A 19,330-nucleotide genomic window follows, 5' to 3' on the forward strand; every position below is an offset into this window, starting at 1 on the left:
TAATAATTTATTAATATATCCACATTTTCTTGATAATAACCTGAATGATCAGCTATATTTAGAATTTCTCCATTTCTCTTATGTATGTAAGAGCCCCTCCCCACTTCCTAAATGATATAAAAAATTCATTTTCTTCTTTAGATTGTAAGGGTTATCCTTAAAAAGTTACGGATTATAAACCATTGGATATGAGCCACCCCAGGCCATTAAAATTCATAATGTTCGATTGTATAATTTAAAAAATATACTCAAATATGAGATCTGATTTCGGAACTTTAAAAGCCCATTACTCAGAAATGAAGGATCGTATGAGAAATTTTTCTATCACAGAAATATTTTATTGCCATCTACTCACTCCCGCATTTTGTGCATCAAATCCAATAAGAAGAGTGAAGACTCCAGAAGTGGCACTGGGAAGTGACGTCTTTGGTCCAGAAATAATTCTATCCAAAGACGAAGCTTCCACCTTAAGCTCTTCGATTTCTACTAGAATAGATAAGAATATTGAAAACCACGAAGAACGATATTTTATCATTGAAAATTGACATTGCCGCTGATGTCGAAAATAAAATTTCATTTTTAAAATCTGATATCAAGAATAAGATGACAATTTTTAACGAAACAATCAAATCGAATACAGAGAATGGATTAACAACGTTGAACGAGAAAATGAAATGGGATTTTTGAAAATAAGATGACTATGATGGGAAATCAGATCACAAGATACTCGAGTAGAAGACAAGAAGATGCGAACATATAAAACCCTGCAAACTGCAAACACAACCCAAAACAAAAAAATATTGGCAATTTTATTCGAGTGAAGGCTCCAAAATTTAACGTAAAACAGTTGGAAGCAGCCGCTAGAGTTATTAGTTGGTCGATAAGGAGAAAACAGTGAATTTAAGTGCTGCCCAAATTGAAGACTTTGAACAACTGAAGAAAAGGTTGCGATATGGTCATAAACATCTATATAGTTTACCATTTTCAAAAAAGGTTACGTCAAAGTGAAAGATAATAAAGTATGGAATGTGTTTAGTAATAAGTGTTAGTGCACAGTTTAGTGTTTTTAGTTAGTGTATAAATAAATTGCATTTGTTAATAATATGAACTAAAAAGTTCTCTACTCTAATAAGAAATATAACACTTTATAAGTTCACTGTAATCTTTAACGATAATTAAGCTTATCCTTGTACGACAAAATGATATATATCCATATATTTTTAAAACTAAAACTTTAAACCTTAATTATTGAATCTTAAATAAAAGCGTGTTGCTTGCTATCACAATGGAACAAGTTGGATTTTCTAGAACCATTGGTGATATTCATACCGAACATTCTACATCAACACTCACAATTACACTGTCTGACGCGCGTTTCGATAACCAAGTTATCGTCTTTAAAACCTAATAACTTTTTTTAATTTCTTATTTCTTTTGATGTGTTTATGCTTCTAAATGTTCTTAATTTTAGGTCTCTTCTGATTTAAAATTAGTTACTTTTATAATTTTTTAAAGACAGATGAAAATTATGAAAGAAACTAATTTTAATTCTGAAGAGACCTAAAATTAAGAACATTTAGAAGCATAAACCTAATAACTTGACTTACCTGTTTTATACTGAATTTTCCCTCCAATCAACCCTCTTCCGCGAAAATTAATTCCAACGGGAAAACCTCCTTGGCGGAAATTTTCAAATATTTTCGCCATCGTCAATACGAAAAAGGCAAACATATTCAAATTCATTTTAGAACTTAATTCAAAATATCCATCTAAAAAGGTAAAATAATGGTTACCATGTTCAGATACTTTAATAATTAGGAATAGTAATAGGGTAGAATTTGATGTATTAAAACACCGCTACTTGCAGGTGCATCCTGGCTTTTCATTGTATCCAACATAATATGACCAATCTTCATTTCTTGGTACATCTCTTAATACACAATCCTCACGAATAGTCTGTTCAAAAATAAGAATCGATGGGTTTTAGGATTTTTCATTAAAGTTACCGTTTTACGAAATAACGAATTTATTCCTTTCATTTGCACCACACTGTATTGTTACGAACTAGCTGAGAAATGGGTCATTTGGCCAATCCTGTCCAGCTACAAGGGATTTTCAAAATTCGGCGAATTCGCACGACGTCTGTTTCCTTTTAGAACTTTTTATTATAGAAGGCTGTTATTTAAGTATTTCTTTTAAGTAATTTCTAGGAAAGTCTATTTATTTATCTGTTTCTTTTTGTTCTAGGCATGTAAATTTATTTAGGTATATAAATGATTTGTGTAAACGCAGTAAGTTAAGATTTAAATAAATATTCGTAATGAAAACAACGAATTAGTAAAAGTAATCGCAGTAATTATTTAAGTGAAATTTATACGTCAATTATCATAAGTTAAGTGTATAGTGTGCATAAATACGAAAAACGTTACATTCTATTCGGAGTTATAATATGCCACATTGTCATGGAAACGATAATTCAAACATATGTCGAAGTTCCATGAATATAGTGCCATAATATGTATAATTTTAAAGATAGAATTACAAAATACACAGGAAATTATAAAACTCCAGATGATATAAACAATTTAAAAATAAGGTAAGGTGTAATTAGTATTGTTAGAGTTATGATATGAAACCTCATAAATTCGATTTTTTTCCATTATCTTTAACCAGAAGTTGATTAAAATGAACATATAAACTTTATTAGGATCAGACTGAAACAAGAGATTTTTGAAGATACCGCTGATAAAAACGTTGATTGGTATGTTAAAGAATTTCTTTGGCAAGAGAAGTATTTCAGTAAATGTGAACAAGAATTTTATCAGGATCTGAGAAACTGTGATTCAGATTTGAGCAGGATTTACAATGAAAAGATTGTTACTGGGGAAACAAACGATGATTCCATATTTTTCACTCGCACTAACGAGGATGAATTTGATGGGGATAAGGTAAACATTAAAATGAAAATATATACATACAGTGGGTAGCTACAAAAAATTATGGGACATTAATATATCGTCGTATAAAGTTTTCTTAAAAAAACATAATGCGTATAGGCTAATATAATAATGTGAGCCAAACATTTTCTTCAATATTTGAAATTAATAAAATCTAAGCATAACGACAAAAAGTCCATCAAAATTTTTTTATTTCTATTGGAAAGAAAAAAAGTCTTTTCTATATATCTTGACTAAACTGTTTGATGCACTTGCACCTTCGTTGCTATTTTTATTGCATATGAGTTGGACGAAATATAGTTATATACTTTTGAATTGTAGTTCCTCCAATATCAATTACAGATATAAAAACCTTTGCCGCCAATTTTGTTTGATATATCTACCATAGGAGTAGATACCTCATTTTATAAATTTATTATTTTCATAAATACTTTTAAAAATATGTAGAAAATATTGGTTAAAAGGCAATCGAATCATTATAAATTTGGCGGCATTATACGTCGTTATTTAGACAGATTCACTTAATTGTAGTCCTAGTTGGAACTTGGAAAAAAATCATTATTATACTTACTTATTAAACTAGATTATTAAACGTAAATAGACGAGTGAAATGTATCTCCTTGTAAAGGAGTTTGGTTTAAAAAGGGTACCAGACGTGAACTGAGCTCTTTTTGTACCCTATTAAAACTTCGGTAGTATTTTATCTGACGCAAATAATATTGTCGCCATCGAACTATCCTTTACGATTTGGTTATTGCCATCCGTTTATTCAGTTTTTTGTGTTTAAAACCACATGCTGATAAAATTAGACGCAATGTTTCTAAACTGGTATAATTGTATTCTGGATAATTTGCTACCTTTTACTATATTACTTCTAATGTCTCAATGTCCTTAAATAAACAATAAATTGTTCTACGTATAAAATCTTAAGTAGCTTTGTCAACTGATTTCAGTTTTTCTTCTTAATTCGGCAATTCTTATTATGATAGCATTATTATATTGTTGAATATTTTCCTTTTTTAAACATTCAAATATATTTAAAATAACTTGCTGTGTTTGTATATCTAAATCTTTATTATTAAATTCATACCTGTCTTTATTCTCACCACACTGTGCAATTTCATTGTCTTCTTTCGCCCATGGCCTGTAGAACGCCATATTCCTATTTATTGAAAGAAATTTATGAATTAAATTAATCTGACCAAGCCACGTCCCTGCTTATCACAGACTGTTTAGCAGGAATATTTCAAACAAATTGCGTACATACGGCTTCCGACAGCTTCGACCAATAAAAATGCATTTATGTTTAAGATTCGATGTTTTCATTGGTAAACAGTGGCGATGATGAGTCCATGTGGACTGACGGTTTGTTAGATGTTTACCAAATTTTATACGGGAAGTATACATTTTTAATTTCTCAATTTGGTATTAGTGCCGTGCGTATTTATGATATATTGATTGTTCCTCGCATAACTGTCTTCTGCAATTGATATTAGAAGAACTATAACAACTAATCAATTGTCACTCATATCAGTTGGAGGGCCATTAGACAAGGAAAGAAGTATGTCTTTTCGATATATCTTGATCAGAAGCATACGTAGATAAAACTTACCTATTTACTTTTGAAATAAGAACTAACCAATTGTCACTCAGATAATCTAATCGATCAGGGCACTATTAGACAAGGAAAGATGAAAGTTTTTTTCTTGTCTAAGTGGGTACATTTGAAAAAAACTATTTGTTTTCATCTAAACTTCGTGTTGTTGGACGCTTCCACAAGCTGAATTTTTATTATTTTTATTTAGGGAAAACGGGACAAGACGGATTTGGAAACATTATTAGAAAAAGTGGATTTGAACAAGGAACATAAATCTATTTGTAATCATAATTTCGAGGATTCCGTAATAAATTCCATAGAGAACAAAATTATACCAAACATCGTAGAAAAAATGTACATTCTTGCAGATTTGGGGTACGTTTTTCGGTTACTTGTATTATAGTGAGTAGTTTCATATTTTTAATATCAATTAATTTTTTACTAATAGTCTAATTTATATGACTTCAATGCGGTAAAATTTCCTTTGAACTAACTTCATCCGAGAATATACCTGAAAAAACTTTGTTTTTGTAGGGTTTTAAAGAGTGATTTTCAGGTCAATAATACGTTTCATGCTGTCAATTCGTTCCTAAGCAACCGATTTATTGATAATTGATTTAATTATTTCATATTAATAACACTATTAATTTATGATCTATATTATAGAGAATACATCGACGATATATGGATAAAAAACGAATTCATATTATGTACATTGAAATATGAAAAAGTTTCCAAGACTTTTTCAATTTATCCAGATTTTACTACTACAAAACCGTATATTTTAAGAATACAGGGGGAATGCTTGAAATACGTTCACTACTTTATTGAAAATGCATCTGCAAGTATTCAAACCGTTGAGGAATTTAATGAAATGAATATAATAACAAAGGTAAGTTTATATTCTTGTAAATGTCATTGAGGGTATCATGATAGCAGTTTTTTGTGACTACTTATAAAAAATGATTTTTTAAGATTTAAAATTTGAAAAAAATGATGAAACCTTTATTGGAATGGATAGAACGATCAGTATAATTTGATGTTTGAAGATGATTTCATGCAAATGTTGGCCGCGTCTCCGCTTTAGATATCCCATGCACAAGGTCCAATTTTAGCACGCTCTCTCCAACATATTGGCCATTATTTCACGAATAAATGCTTCAATATTGGCTTCCAGTGCGTCAATCGTTGCTGGTTTATCAGATGAAAAGAGATTGTCATATGCGCCTAGGTCGAGAAAAACTACATATGGATTTATATTGGAAGATAATGCGCACATAAGGATATGTTTGTCGATGTTGCTTCTTCACTTTCTAAAACCTTGTTGGAGCGAGTGAAATTTTTGAAAATCCTCAAGGACATTCGATATTCAGATTCTGTTATGACTAAAATTGTCATTACAAATGTTAAAATTGTGAGCTCTTCACAGGGGTTGTTATGATTAAAATCAAAGAACAACTTTGCATTAATTGAAACTACAAATCTCCTTAAAATTTGTGATTGAATCAAACTTGTTTATTTATTTTTCATGCATCAATTATGTTGATTTGTAGGTTGCCGAAAAGAAGAATTTTCTAATAAAAGAACTAACTGGGGATAAATTCTTCGTTCCCCCAAAGAACAAACTCTTCGTTTATTTGTTTATCGATATTTTATCAGCACAAGGTTTCGAATACAACAACTTGTATTTACAATATTTCGTCGATCTTCCTGAATATTGGACTTGCGATGATTTGGTTAATCTCGAAGGAGTCACACAAACAGGTCATTGGACAAATGGAGAAGGATTAGTACATTTTGGACATAACTTTGATTTAGTTTTGGAATACGACATTCAGTCCTTATCAGAAATGAGTAAGAAATTAATATCGAAAACTGAAACTAGTTTGATAGAAATGTATTACATGTTTTTTTTATTATTATAGTTATTATTACAAAATAACTTTTTTTACAAGAAAAAAACTTTTAAACGTTTTGTCGGCTCAGTTAACTGTTGATCAGGTTAAGGTTGTCCAAGCATAGACTTGGACATGATGACGGAACGTCGATTTTTTGGTCAACTTGATCTTTCTATAATCTTTTTGCATATTACAGAAACCCCAAAGTCACCTTGTATATACTTCCAAATAATCTCCAAGGGATCTTTTGATCGTTACAGAACGGAAGGGTTGGCGTACCAAAACATTCCCGTTTCCAGACCAGGATGCTATTTATACAATTTATCTTGTTATCGATTCGATCCTGTGGGGTATTCGGAAAAATTGAGACGATTTTTCATTGGAGATGCGTACAACTACAAAGATCCTAGATGGATTGGAGTTCCAAAGGAGAAAGACTGCGAGGTAGGATATTTTTTTTCTTATTGTAACTCAAAAATGCGTTAGGGAATTTTATTGAAAATTTTTGTATTATTTTCTATAATCAAATGTGAAAATTAAGTATATTATCCAATAAAAAACGAAAAGAAAGAATGTTGCTAGAGTCCGAACCAAAGAACGACCATACATATACCTGATGCACACTTCTTGCTGCTGACTTTGTAACATGCCAATCGGACGTTACGTTTTTCTTCAAATGTTTTTCATATTCTGCTGTTCCAAAACTTTATTGTCGACACTGAAACGTCCTCTATTTACAAAACGCATACCAAAGGTTTAATTAAAAGTAAATTTGTGGTAACTATTCTTTATATCGCTGGTAATATTATCTAATATCAAAATTTTCTTAGCTTTCATCTAGAAAATTATTTTAAGGATATTTCATATGATTATATTTTTTAAATAAATATATAAATAAAGTTTATGCGTACAATCCACGAGTTCTTGGCAACATTTAGTTGGTGTTTGCAAAAATCTTTATGCACGAGTCAGTGACAAGCTTCACACAAAGTTTCAGCTTCTACTTCGATCCATTTTATTACAGCAGAGCCCTGTAGCTACCCCGTGTAGCGCTGTGAAGAAGGATTAAGATCAACACAAATCAAAAGTAATCAAAATAAAGGCTCTTTATGATGACTTGTGTCCTTCATTTTCAACAATTAAAAATTGATATAAGTTTCCATTACAAGTGTTCTAAGGATCCTACATCTAGATATAAAAAATAATAGTGCAAGGAGGGTGCCTGAAATTCTCAACTCAGTGCAAAAGCAGCGTCGACTAGAATGTTGTGAGCGATTTTTAGAGATTTGCCGCGAGGACCAAGAAAGTGTAATCTGATCAATTGTAACGGATGATGAAACTATGACCCGACATCCATGGAGTAGAATCATAAAGAACAGCTCGGGCCCAAAAATGAAAGGTCATGAGAACCACCAAAAAATGATGGCTATGCTCATGACAATGCTCCAGTCCACACTGCTTTGGCAACTGGACATGAATAACTTTTTTTCTGGCTATTATGCTAAGAAGATATAAAATCTTTGCTTTCTGCATTAAACAAAGGTTATGTTAAAAATTTTTGAACAAAACATACTTTTTACGCTAAACTATGAATGGAGAGAAAAAAGCAGTTTTCTATTCTTTTGGAAAGCTATCTATAAGAAGTGAAACTGCATCAGGTATTACATGATCTGCTACTTTAACCGAGAAAGTGGCAAAACATTTAAAAGAACTAACACCAACACATCTTGTACGGTTCTATATTCCCATTTTTACAATCTAAATATCTTTCATTTGTCAATCTTCTTTCTTCCACTACCTCTTAAAATAGTAAATGTACAACACCTCTTAATATATAATAAAATGAAACATAATGATGCATATGCTTTCTATAAAAAAATGAATGGATATTGATATAAACAAAAAATTCATTGATTAAACTTAATTTTTAGAATGGAGTTTTCAATAAATTCGGCACTTATACAATTGGAACTGGACAACTCCAAGTACGATTGAACGTGCTTCATCAATCTCAAGCTTTTTTGAAAGAATTCAAGGAAAGAGATGTCAAAGAGAAATTTATTTACGAAAAATTAAATTCTTCTAGTCTAATTAAAAGTGTGAATCAAGTTTTAGTTGCATTTAAAAAAGCAAGACGAAAAATGTATGAGGTTAAAAAAGAATTATAATCATCAAAATTTATATGTTTTTTATTTTGAACAAAAATTTATCTGTTACTTTTCTCATTGCAGAAATAGAAGTACATTAAATAATTTGAGATAAGAGCTTATTCGTTATATTTTTACCCTGCATTAACACGTTGACTGCCGTTTATTGACGATATAAAGTTTTCATATAATGGTAGGTTAATAAGTTCTGATACACACAGCATTATTCAACGTTTGATATAAAATAAAAACTTCAATTTATCCAAGTTATAAGGTTAGGTTAGTTCTGATGCTATTCGTCTTCGTTTCGACTTTCAAATATTATTATTTAACAGTAGGTAAAACAGTTATATCGTATAACAAATGGGGATAGTTAATGTTTACAACAATACTCCAGTATATGAAGACGATAAATTTTGACAATTGACATTTGTAAATATAACCCAAGTTTTCAAACGTGCTTTCACTTTAAAGTTTATTATTGTTGTGTTATAAATTTATTATAAAATCAAAAAACATGTCTAAAAAACGTTACAATTGGAAAGCAAGGCAAGTTGTAGATACTATTGTTGATAATTCATCGGCTAAAAAGGTAGTTGGTCAATCTATTTATTTCGTCGTAACTATTGAGTTCTCATTGCAGATTAAAGTAGATTTTGGATCTGAAGGAAAATACGACCGCAGTAACGAACTTGTTTTACCCTCAAAAAAGCGCAAAACTAAAATTAGAAAAGATAAAACAGTTCCCACAAGATTACTTTCTAAAAAACAGAAAAAACATTTACAGAAAATAGTAGAAAAATCTAATAAAAAAGTAAATGTGAGTAAAAGTTTTTTTAAATTTATTAAAGAGTACATTTTAAAATTTGCTAATTTATAGAGAATTCAATTGTTAAATGAACTTCAACAAGCCCAGGCGTCAACCGAAGAAATTTCTCAGTTAACATCCATAGCAACAATTCAAACAAAGGGTCTAAAACGATATTTTCAAGAGGAAATATTCCCAGAAAAAGTTAAATCTAAATGTGAACCTGAAACAGTCAATGGTTGTGTTACAACAAATTCAATATCTGGTGCTAAAAGGAGGAAGTTATTACAGAATGATGAAAAAAAGGAATCTAATGATCCAAATGTGGTGGGATTTGAAAGTAGCAGTTCAGAAATTAGTGATGATGAATCAGATGAAAAAACTGTTGATAAAGGAGAAGTAAAGGCTGAACCTTGTTTAGAAAATGATACTTCAACAATAGAAATTAAAAATACACAAGAATTTAAAGATGTGGAGAAAGAAGTACCTGTGAAAGTAAATGATAACAAGAATAATCAAAAAGAGAAATTGGTTGATACAAAGGAAAAAGTACCAATACCCAGGAAACCAGCAGTGTATGTTGATGTAATAAGAAATGAAGATATTCAAGCTGCAAGATTGAAATTGCCTATTTTAGCAGAAGAACAACAAATTATGGAAATAATTAATGAACATCCTATAATTATTTTAGCCGGAGAAACAGGAAGTGGTAAAACTACTCAGGTAAGTTATTTCTGTAATTTTCTCAATTTTTTACTTCTTAGACCTTTTTATATTTTTTCTTGATAATTTATCTTGATTTTATTTTAAACTGTTATTTGTATATAAAACATTTAGTCAAAGATAAATGATTGAATAAAAAGATATGCAGTAATTTCTATATGAAAAAACATTTGCAGCTAATTGCACAAAATTAATGATTTCTTTTCATCCTAATTTTATCAAATTAATTTTGTGATTATTTTTGAGAATACTATGTTGGTTGATCTGACACAGCCTCGAACTGTTGTCTGTCTGTCCAGATGGGTTTTCACCAGGTCTACAACACAAACGAAATCGACTGAGACAGTTATAAGATTCAGAAAAAGTTATCTCTAGGTTTTATTGAAAAAAACTCATTTTTGTTTTTTATTTGTAATAAAAAATATCTTACTTGAGTTGTGTTAGGAGGAAAAAAGAAAGAAAGTGGATAATCCACAAAGCTAATAATTGAGAGTTTATAAATTCTGTATAGGTTCCACAATTTTTATTTGAAGCTGGATATGCTTTGAAGAAGCAAATTGCAATTACTGAACCTAGAAGAGTGGCAGCTATTTCAATGTCTAACAGAGTGGCAAAAGAAATGAATCTAAGCACAAAAGAAGTTAGCTACCTTATAAGATTTGAAGGCAACGTTACTGATGAAACAAAGATCAAATTTATGACTGACGGTGTGTTACTAAAGGAGATGCAAACGGATTTTTTGCTCACAAAATATTCTGTAGTCATTCTTGATGAAGCTCATGAAAGGTATCAGGTACAAATTTTAAGTTAAATGATTGCACGAAGTATGTGATTTTGTTAAATAAAAATCTGTTTTGATTATCTTTTACACATAAATATACATCTTTTGAGGGTTTAATAATAAAATATTTGTTTTAGGTCTGTATATACAGATATATTGGTTGGCCTTTTGTCGAGAATAGTTCCTTTAAGGCATAAAAAAGGGGATCCACTAAAACTAATAATCATGTCTGCCACATTGCGTTTGGAAGATTTTACTAAAAATCAACGACTGTTTAAAGAAACACCTCCAGTAATTAAAGTTGAAGCCCGACAGTTTCCGGTTACATGCCATTTTAATAAAAGAACATATGAGAACTATTTGAAAGAAGCATTCAATAAAGCTGTTAAGATCAATACTAAATTACCCGAAGGAGGGATATTAATATTTGTGACAGGTTAGTAAATTACTAGAGATACATTTTTATATGAACTCAATTTATTAGTATAAAATTATCTATAAATAGGATTGTTCTCAAACAATAATCATAGTAAAGAAACTGTTAAAATCATCATTTAAGGTCAGCAAGAAGTTAATTCTTTGGTGAGAAAGTTGAGGAAAGCTTTTCCATTGAGACATAAAGAGAAAATCCTTGAGAAAAATGAGAAGCTCAAAAGTTCAGCAGGCGAAGATGACCTAAGTGATAATGAACACATTGAATTAGGTAGTATAAATGTAGTCATGAGTAGATAACTAGAAAATAATTAGTCAAAGAATATTGCATATTTCCAGTTTTATGTCATAGAATGAGATAATTTACATCTACCGCAATAAAATTCTGGATTAACAATAGTAAAATTATATAAACAGATTTTAATTGACATAAGAAGTTGATGTGAATTAATTGATAGAAAGATCTTAAGTTTTTCTTCACATAATCTATCCTCTACACCCCCTGTCTGTATCTGCTCCCGTTGTTGACAGAGCATCAAGTACGGTTTTATTTGTTCTCTCAACCTGGCCATTTCCATGAGGTAGGCCTACATCTATGTTGAATAGTTTAATTACCAAAGATAGTGAATATTTCATTTAGTACTTCTAACACTCCCATGCTCAAATCACAAAATACTTTCCAGGTTCTCTTTGGCACCTGTTATAAATTAAATTATGAACTTTTCCAGTTGTATTTAGAATACTTTACAAAAATCAATTTCTAGATTTGGTTTAGAAATTATATAATATTTTTTTTATAACTTAAAAGAGAGATACAAAATCTTTGAAGGGGTGAATTGAGAGAATATATTTTCAAATATCCATAAAACCATTTCATATGAATGAGGTAGGCTTAGAGGGCAAATGAGGGTTATTATTAATTTTTAATTATTTGATTAGATTACCTTGAAAATTCTGTTCAAAAAATGTGCTTAATTATCACTATTACCTATATATGTGTACTTAAAGGTGTACATATGGATTTTACTGTGATCTGTGATGGAAAGCGGTAATATTATTACAATTTTCAAAATAATTGGAAATTTGAAAAATTGTAATGATCACTATCCCTCCAAAACTATTCATATGGGGTATGACTTGAAATCGATTATCCCAATGGCATATTTTTAATTAATATTTGATTACATTGTCAATTATTCTTCAGGTATGAAAAGAGCTCTAAATAAAAAGAAAAAAATAAAAATCATCCCAGAAATTAATTTAGACGATTATAGTATACCTGGAGATAACGAAATTATGTCTGATGAAGAATTTTCTGACATTGAAGATGATGACGATGATGATATTGATGTAACAATGATAACAAACGCTCAGCCTTTATGGACAATCCCTCTCTATTCGCTCCTTCCATCCTATAAACAACAAAAGGTTTGTAACGTCATCTAACAATTATTAAATTTAATGATATTAATGTTTGTAACATATTTTTGATGGAATAATAGTAGTTTTTAATTTAAAAGTTCATTTCAGGTTTTTGATGATCCTCCACCTGGATGTAGGCTCTGTGTCGTTAGTACAAATGTCGCAGAAACATCTCTAACTATTCCGAATATAAAATATGTGATAGATACTGGAAAAACAAAAGTCAAATTGTATGATAAAGTGACTGGCGTAACAAGTTATGTTGTTACTTGGACTAGCAAAGCATCTTCAAATCAGAGAGCTGGGAGAGCAGGAAGATTAGGCCCCGGACATTGTTACAGGTACAAGAAAAAAAATGATTTTTGTATGCCATATTTGTATTATAAAAAATAAATATAAAGCAAAATCAAAATTACATTGATAAAATATATATTGTAAATAAGGTTAATAAATTGGTTAGGTTGCTCTTTTTTCCCCTGTAACTTGACTTTCTCCTTTATAACAAAATTATCGGATCTTCTGGAGCGTTCTAGACTGTATTTAAGACTTACGAAAATAATCGAAAGAGAATTGGATTGACTATAATAGCAGAGCAGAGACATAACATGAGAGATTGAATTTAAAATGAAAAATGTCAGGATTCTCAGTAAAAAGTTGTGAAACTGATAAATTGATAAATGATTAAATTATTTGAATTTCCATACCAATTTATACCATGTGAGTGATGATAGTATGACAATTCTGTCCCTATTAAATCAACTTTTGCTTTCTATGAACAGTTGGTATATTTATATTAATTATAGTTCTGTTTCTGATTGTTACTTCTATCAATTTATTTTTTACTAACAACACCACTTATTAGTAGGGTTTCCTGGAACAGTTGGTGACATTCATACTGAACACACTATATATATATTACCACTGCAGCAACACTTACAAATTATACTGCCTGACACTAAACGGCCTTAACATCAGTACCCGAAGTAACTTGGTTATCGAAACATGCGTCATACAGTGTAATTGTGAGTATTCATATAGGGGAAGTGCAAATAGTGTGCTCAGTATGAATCATTTTTAGTTCCACTGCTTGTGTTTTTATCCAAGATTTCACAAATATTGATAGAATACTATAAAAAACTACTTAAAACTAAATAATTCACAAAATACTACTAAAAAAAGTAATATTTACAAAATACTACAAAAAATACAAAAATCTACTAAAAACCCCAAAATTTCACAAAAAAACTGCTAAAAGTTCGCCGCGTTAGAGAAAATGAAAGAAATGAGCTTTGAAATCTTCTGCGCGCCCTCTAGCGGCTTAAATATGCAACGTCCGACAAAATGTTCAAAGACAAAGTTGCAGAAAATTTAATTATCTACAAAAACAGCGATTTTTGAGTGGACTAAAAGGTGGAACACGTTTTAAGGGGTAGTAATTTTTTAGTTTTCAAAGAATGAGAAGAAAGAGAAAGTATAAGGTTTTTATATTCATAATAGAATTATTGAAAACTGTATTTCTAATCTTTCAATGATCGACAATTTACATGGTTCTCCTCCAGTTCTTGTCACTATCAAAACTTCTTCTACTCTCAATAACTCCAGTGTCCAATATTAACCTTTAACCTGTATATTGTAAACAATAAAAGCTAATTTTTATCATTTCAAGCTTCTTTACAGATTAAACAAATCAATGTTTGTTGATATAAATTTTACTTTCATACATCTTAATACTATTTTGTTTTCTTTTAGATTGTATTCTAGTGCAGTTTTTAATGACGAATTTCAAGACTTTTCTGTACCCGAAATTCAACAAAAACCAGTGGATGACTTGTATCTACAAATGAAATGTATGAACATAGACAAAGTGGTTAATTTTCCCTTTCCTACAGCTCCCGATTTATTGCAATTGAAAACAGCAGAATTTAGGTTAGAGACGTTAGGAGCTCTTAAAAAAGGACAAGTTACTCCTCTAGGTAGAGCCATTTCAAAATTTCCGGTATTGCCAAGGTTTGGAAAAATGTTGGCACTGAGCCACCAACAAGATTTATTGCCTTACACCATATGTATGGTTGCAGCCCTTTCTGTACAGGAGGTATTATTAGAAGTAAGTCGGAACTTTTCTTTTTCTGAGCATAAGTAAATTTTATTATAATTTAATTATACTACTGAGTTTTTTATTTTAACCATTTTTTTAAGAAAGTGGTAGTTTTACTTCATTTTAACGTAAAAAAAATATAAATTTTTTTGATTACTTGTCTATATATGACATGTTCTTTTAGAAGGAAAGTAGTAAAATACAATTCTATCTTTGGGTGTAATTAATTTTCTTGTATAACAAAACGAGAACCACGTATCCCTCGCCTACCTCAAAAAGAAAATTTTCTACCCAGCTCCATTACTAATTATACTCAACACATTTTTTAATATACGAGGTGCGGTTGAAAAACTATCCCCTTGGGCAGCTATATACCGGTAAAAACGTTGTTTCGACACTTGGTGTTAGCCGTATGGATTTGAAGTTGTGGAAATGTAGGGATAGATGATACTAGATCGCCCGCAGTGCTGCCAGGCTCGTTATTATTGTCATATACCTCGTATCTAGTCAAAATTTGGTAGGCAAAGAGTTTCAATTTAATTATATATATCTTAATCTGAAATCGAATAAGTTTTCAGAACCTCAAGGTAAATGAAGTTGTTAAAAATCTGGAATTTCTTAAAATAATTATTTTATTTATTAAGTGATTTACGTTATTTATTATATACAATTAAGTTGGAATTTCTGAAACCGTTGGTGATCTTAATACTAAACACACCGTTTACACTACCACTACACCAACAGTCACAAATTACACTGTCTGACGCGCGTTTCGATAACCAAGTTATCGTCTTCATTGTCTGAAGGTAAACATTTTATCTTCAGTATCTGAAGACAATAACTTGGTTGTATTGGTAGTGTAAACAGTGTGTACAGTATTATATATAATGTTGATTTGAAGCTCCAAAATAACTACGAGGTATTATAAATTTTAAAATAAATGTGCATCGGTTAGTCTTTGTTGTCTTGATGGAATAGTATCCAAAATGTTATTAGGTACCAATCATGCAAATTAGCCCCGAAGAAAGGAAAGAAATTCGTCAGAAATGGGCTGCGACTCGTCTAAAATGGGCAGGACAAGGGAACTCTCTCCTTCTTGGTGATAACATGGTTTTGCTTCGAGCCGTAGGAGCTGCCGAATATGCTAACAGTGAAGGAAAACTTGAAAAATTCTGTACAGAAAATGGTTTGAGACACAAGGCGATAGTAGAAATTAGAAAATTACGAATTCAACTCACTAATGAAATTAAAAAGAATGTTCCAGATGCGGATGTGAGTGTTGACCCGAAATTGAAACCACCTACAGATTTGCAAGCTAAACTTTTAAGGTAATATCCTTTGGGTTTTCTAATTTTTTTAATTATATACAATACTTGTTGGTTTTTGGAATTTTTAATTTATTTACCTTTTTTTATTTATAATGGTATTGTTCTGTTTTTAGACAAATTTTGCTCGCTGGTTTAGGAGATCAAGTTGCCAAAAAAGTCTCAATAGAAGAAGTGAAAGAAGGCGAAGATAAATCAAAATTTAAGTATGCCTATCATGCTAATAATATGGAAGAACCGGTATTCTTGCATCAAGGATCCGTTTTAAAGAAAACTTTACCAGAATTCGTTATTTATCAAGAAATATATGAAACCAATAAAATGTATATGAGAGGTGTAACAGCAATTGAACCAGAGTGGTTGGCCACTTACGTACCTAGTTTATGCAATTTATCTGAACCTTTAATGAATCCCGAACCAAGGTATAATCCGGCCACGGGTGAGTTTATACAATATATTAATAGACAAATGTTACTACAAAAAATTGCTACAACTACAGGACAATCCAGAATATGGCCGCTGGACAAAAAACAACTCGTTTAATGTAATTGTGACCACTGAGTTTTGCTACTTTATCAGTGTAATCGTGCGTTCTGTTGCCTTGTATTGCTTAATATTTATTTTCAAAAGACATTTGCTTCGATATAACGTGTAGTGACTTTTTGTGTTCATATTCCAAGTCTATACCCCTAATCCCGGTAATCCAGATTTTAACGTAGTTTTATTAATGTTTGCCTGTAAGAAGTTACAATAATATCAAAAAGAAAGGGTGTGTTTTAATATACTGATACCTGATAAGTTAGTGAAAGAATCAGATAGTCTTCTGATGATAAATCTGTCTGCACTTTTGAGCATGGAAATTCTCCTGGTACATTTTCTGTACTTGTACATGGAGTTTCAGACTCTTCTAGTAAAACCTAAAGATATTCTTTTATGAAAAAATAATATTTAATTAAATTCTGCCCAATTATGGTTGAGACTATGAACAGAAAAGAAGCAGGCTTCATGAAACATCTTTCCCTGTAACCTTTTACAAAGACAGAACTAAAAATGTGATATACTCTATGATGATTACATTTTGTGCATTAAAGTTTATCATGTTTTGTATCATTTAACATTTTTTCTTTTATCGTATCTTTTTGTCATGGATGAAGGTTTCACTTGTTTTATTATAGCCCATGTTTAAACTGAGAGCTTAATCAGGGTTTATCGTATCCTCCAGATGTACCCGTTACCCTCTAATATAAGAAACATAGACTGGTCTACTGTTTATCTTGACGTAATGTAATCAGTAAATTGAAAAAAAAAACTGACATAATACCTTTCAGATCTAATTCTACACTTTATCACCTCGCATAGTAAAGAACTTTTTGATTCAAATGAGATTGGCAGATTAAACACTAGTTAGATAAATGTGTCGTCCATCAGCCATATTTGTTTTCGAGTGATAGCTATTTGAAAAGGTCTACATGATAGGTTGGTACTTTGATTGATTTAGGTTATTGTTTCTTAACTTGGTCTATGATTATGTAATTATGCAGTAATGGAATATTCTGAAGACTGTGATTAAACCTTCGAAAATGATTGAATTCGAATCAGATTGGCTATAGAAGTAGCACATGACAAGGAAGGAAGTTGAGAGATAACATTTAGAAAAATGTCAACATTTTTAGCAAAAACCTGTCTAAATTTCTATCAAATCCTTTTCTGGTAATAAAAAATTTTAACATCTCATTTTGTTACTTCACTTCATCCCCTGATAATATCTGATAGACACAGATAAAAGGTGAACCATTTCTCACCAATAAAGAGTTCTTTTTAAATTTATCGGTATTTTTGTGAAAATATTACAAATTTTATTTGCACATGTGAAATTTCATACAATTTTAGGTAAAGTACATTGTACTGTGAATGGTTCATTTGGACAACAAGCTTGGCAATTACCTAATATAGAAATAAATTATCCCAAATCGATAAACTGTTACAAATGGTTTGCAAAATTTTTACTCGAAGGAAAAGTATTTCCCAAATTGGAAAAATATGTGAAAATTCTTTTGAGCCAACCGAATATAATGATAAAAAGTTGGGCCAAATTGCAACCGAGGACTGAAACTATTTTAAAAGCTCTATTATCTAAGGACTGTTGTACAAAAAACAATTTGGAAGAAGCTTGGAAAGAAAATCCACAATGTAAGTACCCTCTTTTCATTACAACAATCTTATAAATTTTATTATTTTTTTATTATGTTGATTTTATTTTCTTTACTTCTTCTTTTTTAATCTATTTAGTTTCTTCTTTGTTTTTTCTTCTTTTTTATCCATAGTTCTTCATCCAATATCATATATTATATTTTTCTGATTATTTTTATTATATTTATATATTTTCGTTTCTTCACCTTTGTTCTTCTGATTATTTTTTTAGGTATCAATCTGAATTCATCACTAATTATTATAATTATTGTGATGTACAGAGGGCTATTTGCAATTCGTTATTGTAAATTGAGGTCTATAAAATGTCATATTTGTTAATACTTTACATTATTCAATTAATTATGACATATTTTCAGTAGTTGGTTTGTTGTATAATCCATATTCGTTAGGATTGAAATATCCGAAATTTGTGGAGCTAACAAAATGCACTGCAACATGCTCGATAATTTCTTCCATGGTTCCAACAAAATGCACTGCACATGCTCGATATTATCTTCCATGGCTTTAACAAAATGCACTGCAACTTGCTCGATATTTTCTTTCATGGCCTATTTGCTTTGATGGGAAATGATTTATATTTAAACTCAGTCTGTATACACATAATAAAAAATGTTGACATTTATACTTAAGATTTCACTCGCCGATGAAGACAAGACAATAAAAACACAACAAAAGTAAAATTATTTATAGAATAAAAACATATAAACATTATTGATTTATTCCTTACAATTTCGCAAATGCCTATCAGGTACTGGAATTTTATCTAGATTTCTAATAAATTATATTGTTTTTAGTTTTGTTATCTGAATACACAAAATGGTTGCCAGAGTCGGCGCACGCTGAAGTTGGATTATTTTGGCCACCGCTAGAGAGTAAAAAATCTTTATGAATATTATTCTATTGTAAATAAATATAATTTTTACAAATCCTATTT

The 19,330-nt window shown here is 30.3% G+C and overlaps 2 protein-coding genes across 2 annotated transcripts; both read left to right on the top strand.

Annotated features, from left to right (window-relative positions):
* Nucleotides 1-2,215: 2,215 nt before the first annotated feature.
* Nucleotides 2,216-8,633, top strand: LOC130442765 (tectonic-like complex member MKS1). Its single transcript, XM_056777116.1, has 7 exons — nt 2,216-2,596; nt 2,708-2,948; nt 4,763-4,929; nt 5,221-5,446; nt 6,108-6,408; nt 6,649-6,896; nt 8,384-8,633. Exons 1-7 carry the CDS (start codon nt 2,517-2,519, stop codon nt 8,618-8,620), a joined length of 1,500 nt encoding a protein of 499 aa, XP_056633094.1. The 5' UTR covers nt 2,216-2,516; the 3' UTR covers nt 8,621-8,633.
* A 384-nt stretch (nt 8,634-9,017) lies between these two features.
* Nucleotides 9,018-19,316, top strand: LOC130442973 (probable ATP-dependent RNA helicase kurz). Its single transcript, XM_056777395.1, has 13 exons — nt 9,018-9,191; nt 9,243-9,419; nt 9,480-10,130; nt 10,642-10,916; nt 11,049-11,347; nt 11,471-11,614; nt 12,548-12,771; nt 12,874-13,106; nt 14,515-14,869; nt 15,857-16,188; nt 16,302-16,624; nt 18,076-18,375; nt 19,191-19,316. Exons 1-13 carry the CDS (start codon nt 9,117-9,119, stop codon nt 19,283-19,285), a joined length of 3,483 nt encoding a protein of 1,160 aa, XP_056633373.1. The 5' UTR covers nt 9,018-9,116; the 3' UTR covers nt 19,286-19,316.
* The last annotated feature ends 14 nt before the right edge of the window (nt 19,317-19,330 follow it).

This window comes from Diorhabda sublineata, chromosome 4 (assembly GCF_026230105.1).
Source record: "Diorhabda sublineata isolate icDioSubl1.1 chromosome 4, icDioSubl1.1, whole genome shotgun sequence".
In the NCBI taxonomy this organism is placed as follows: domain Eukaryota; kingdom Metazoa; phylum Arthropoda; class Insecta; order Coleoptera; family Chrysomelidae; genus Diorhabda; species Diorhabda sublineata.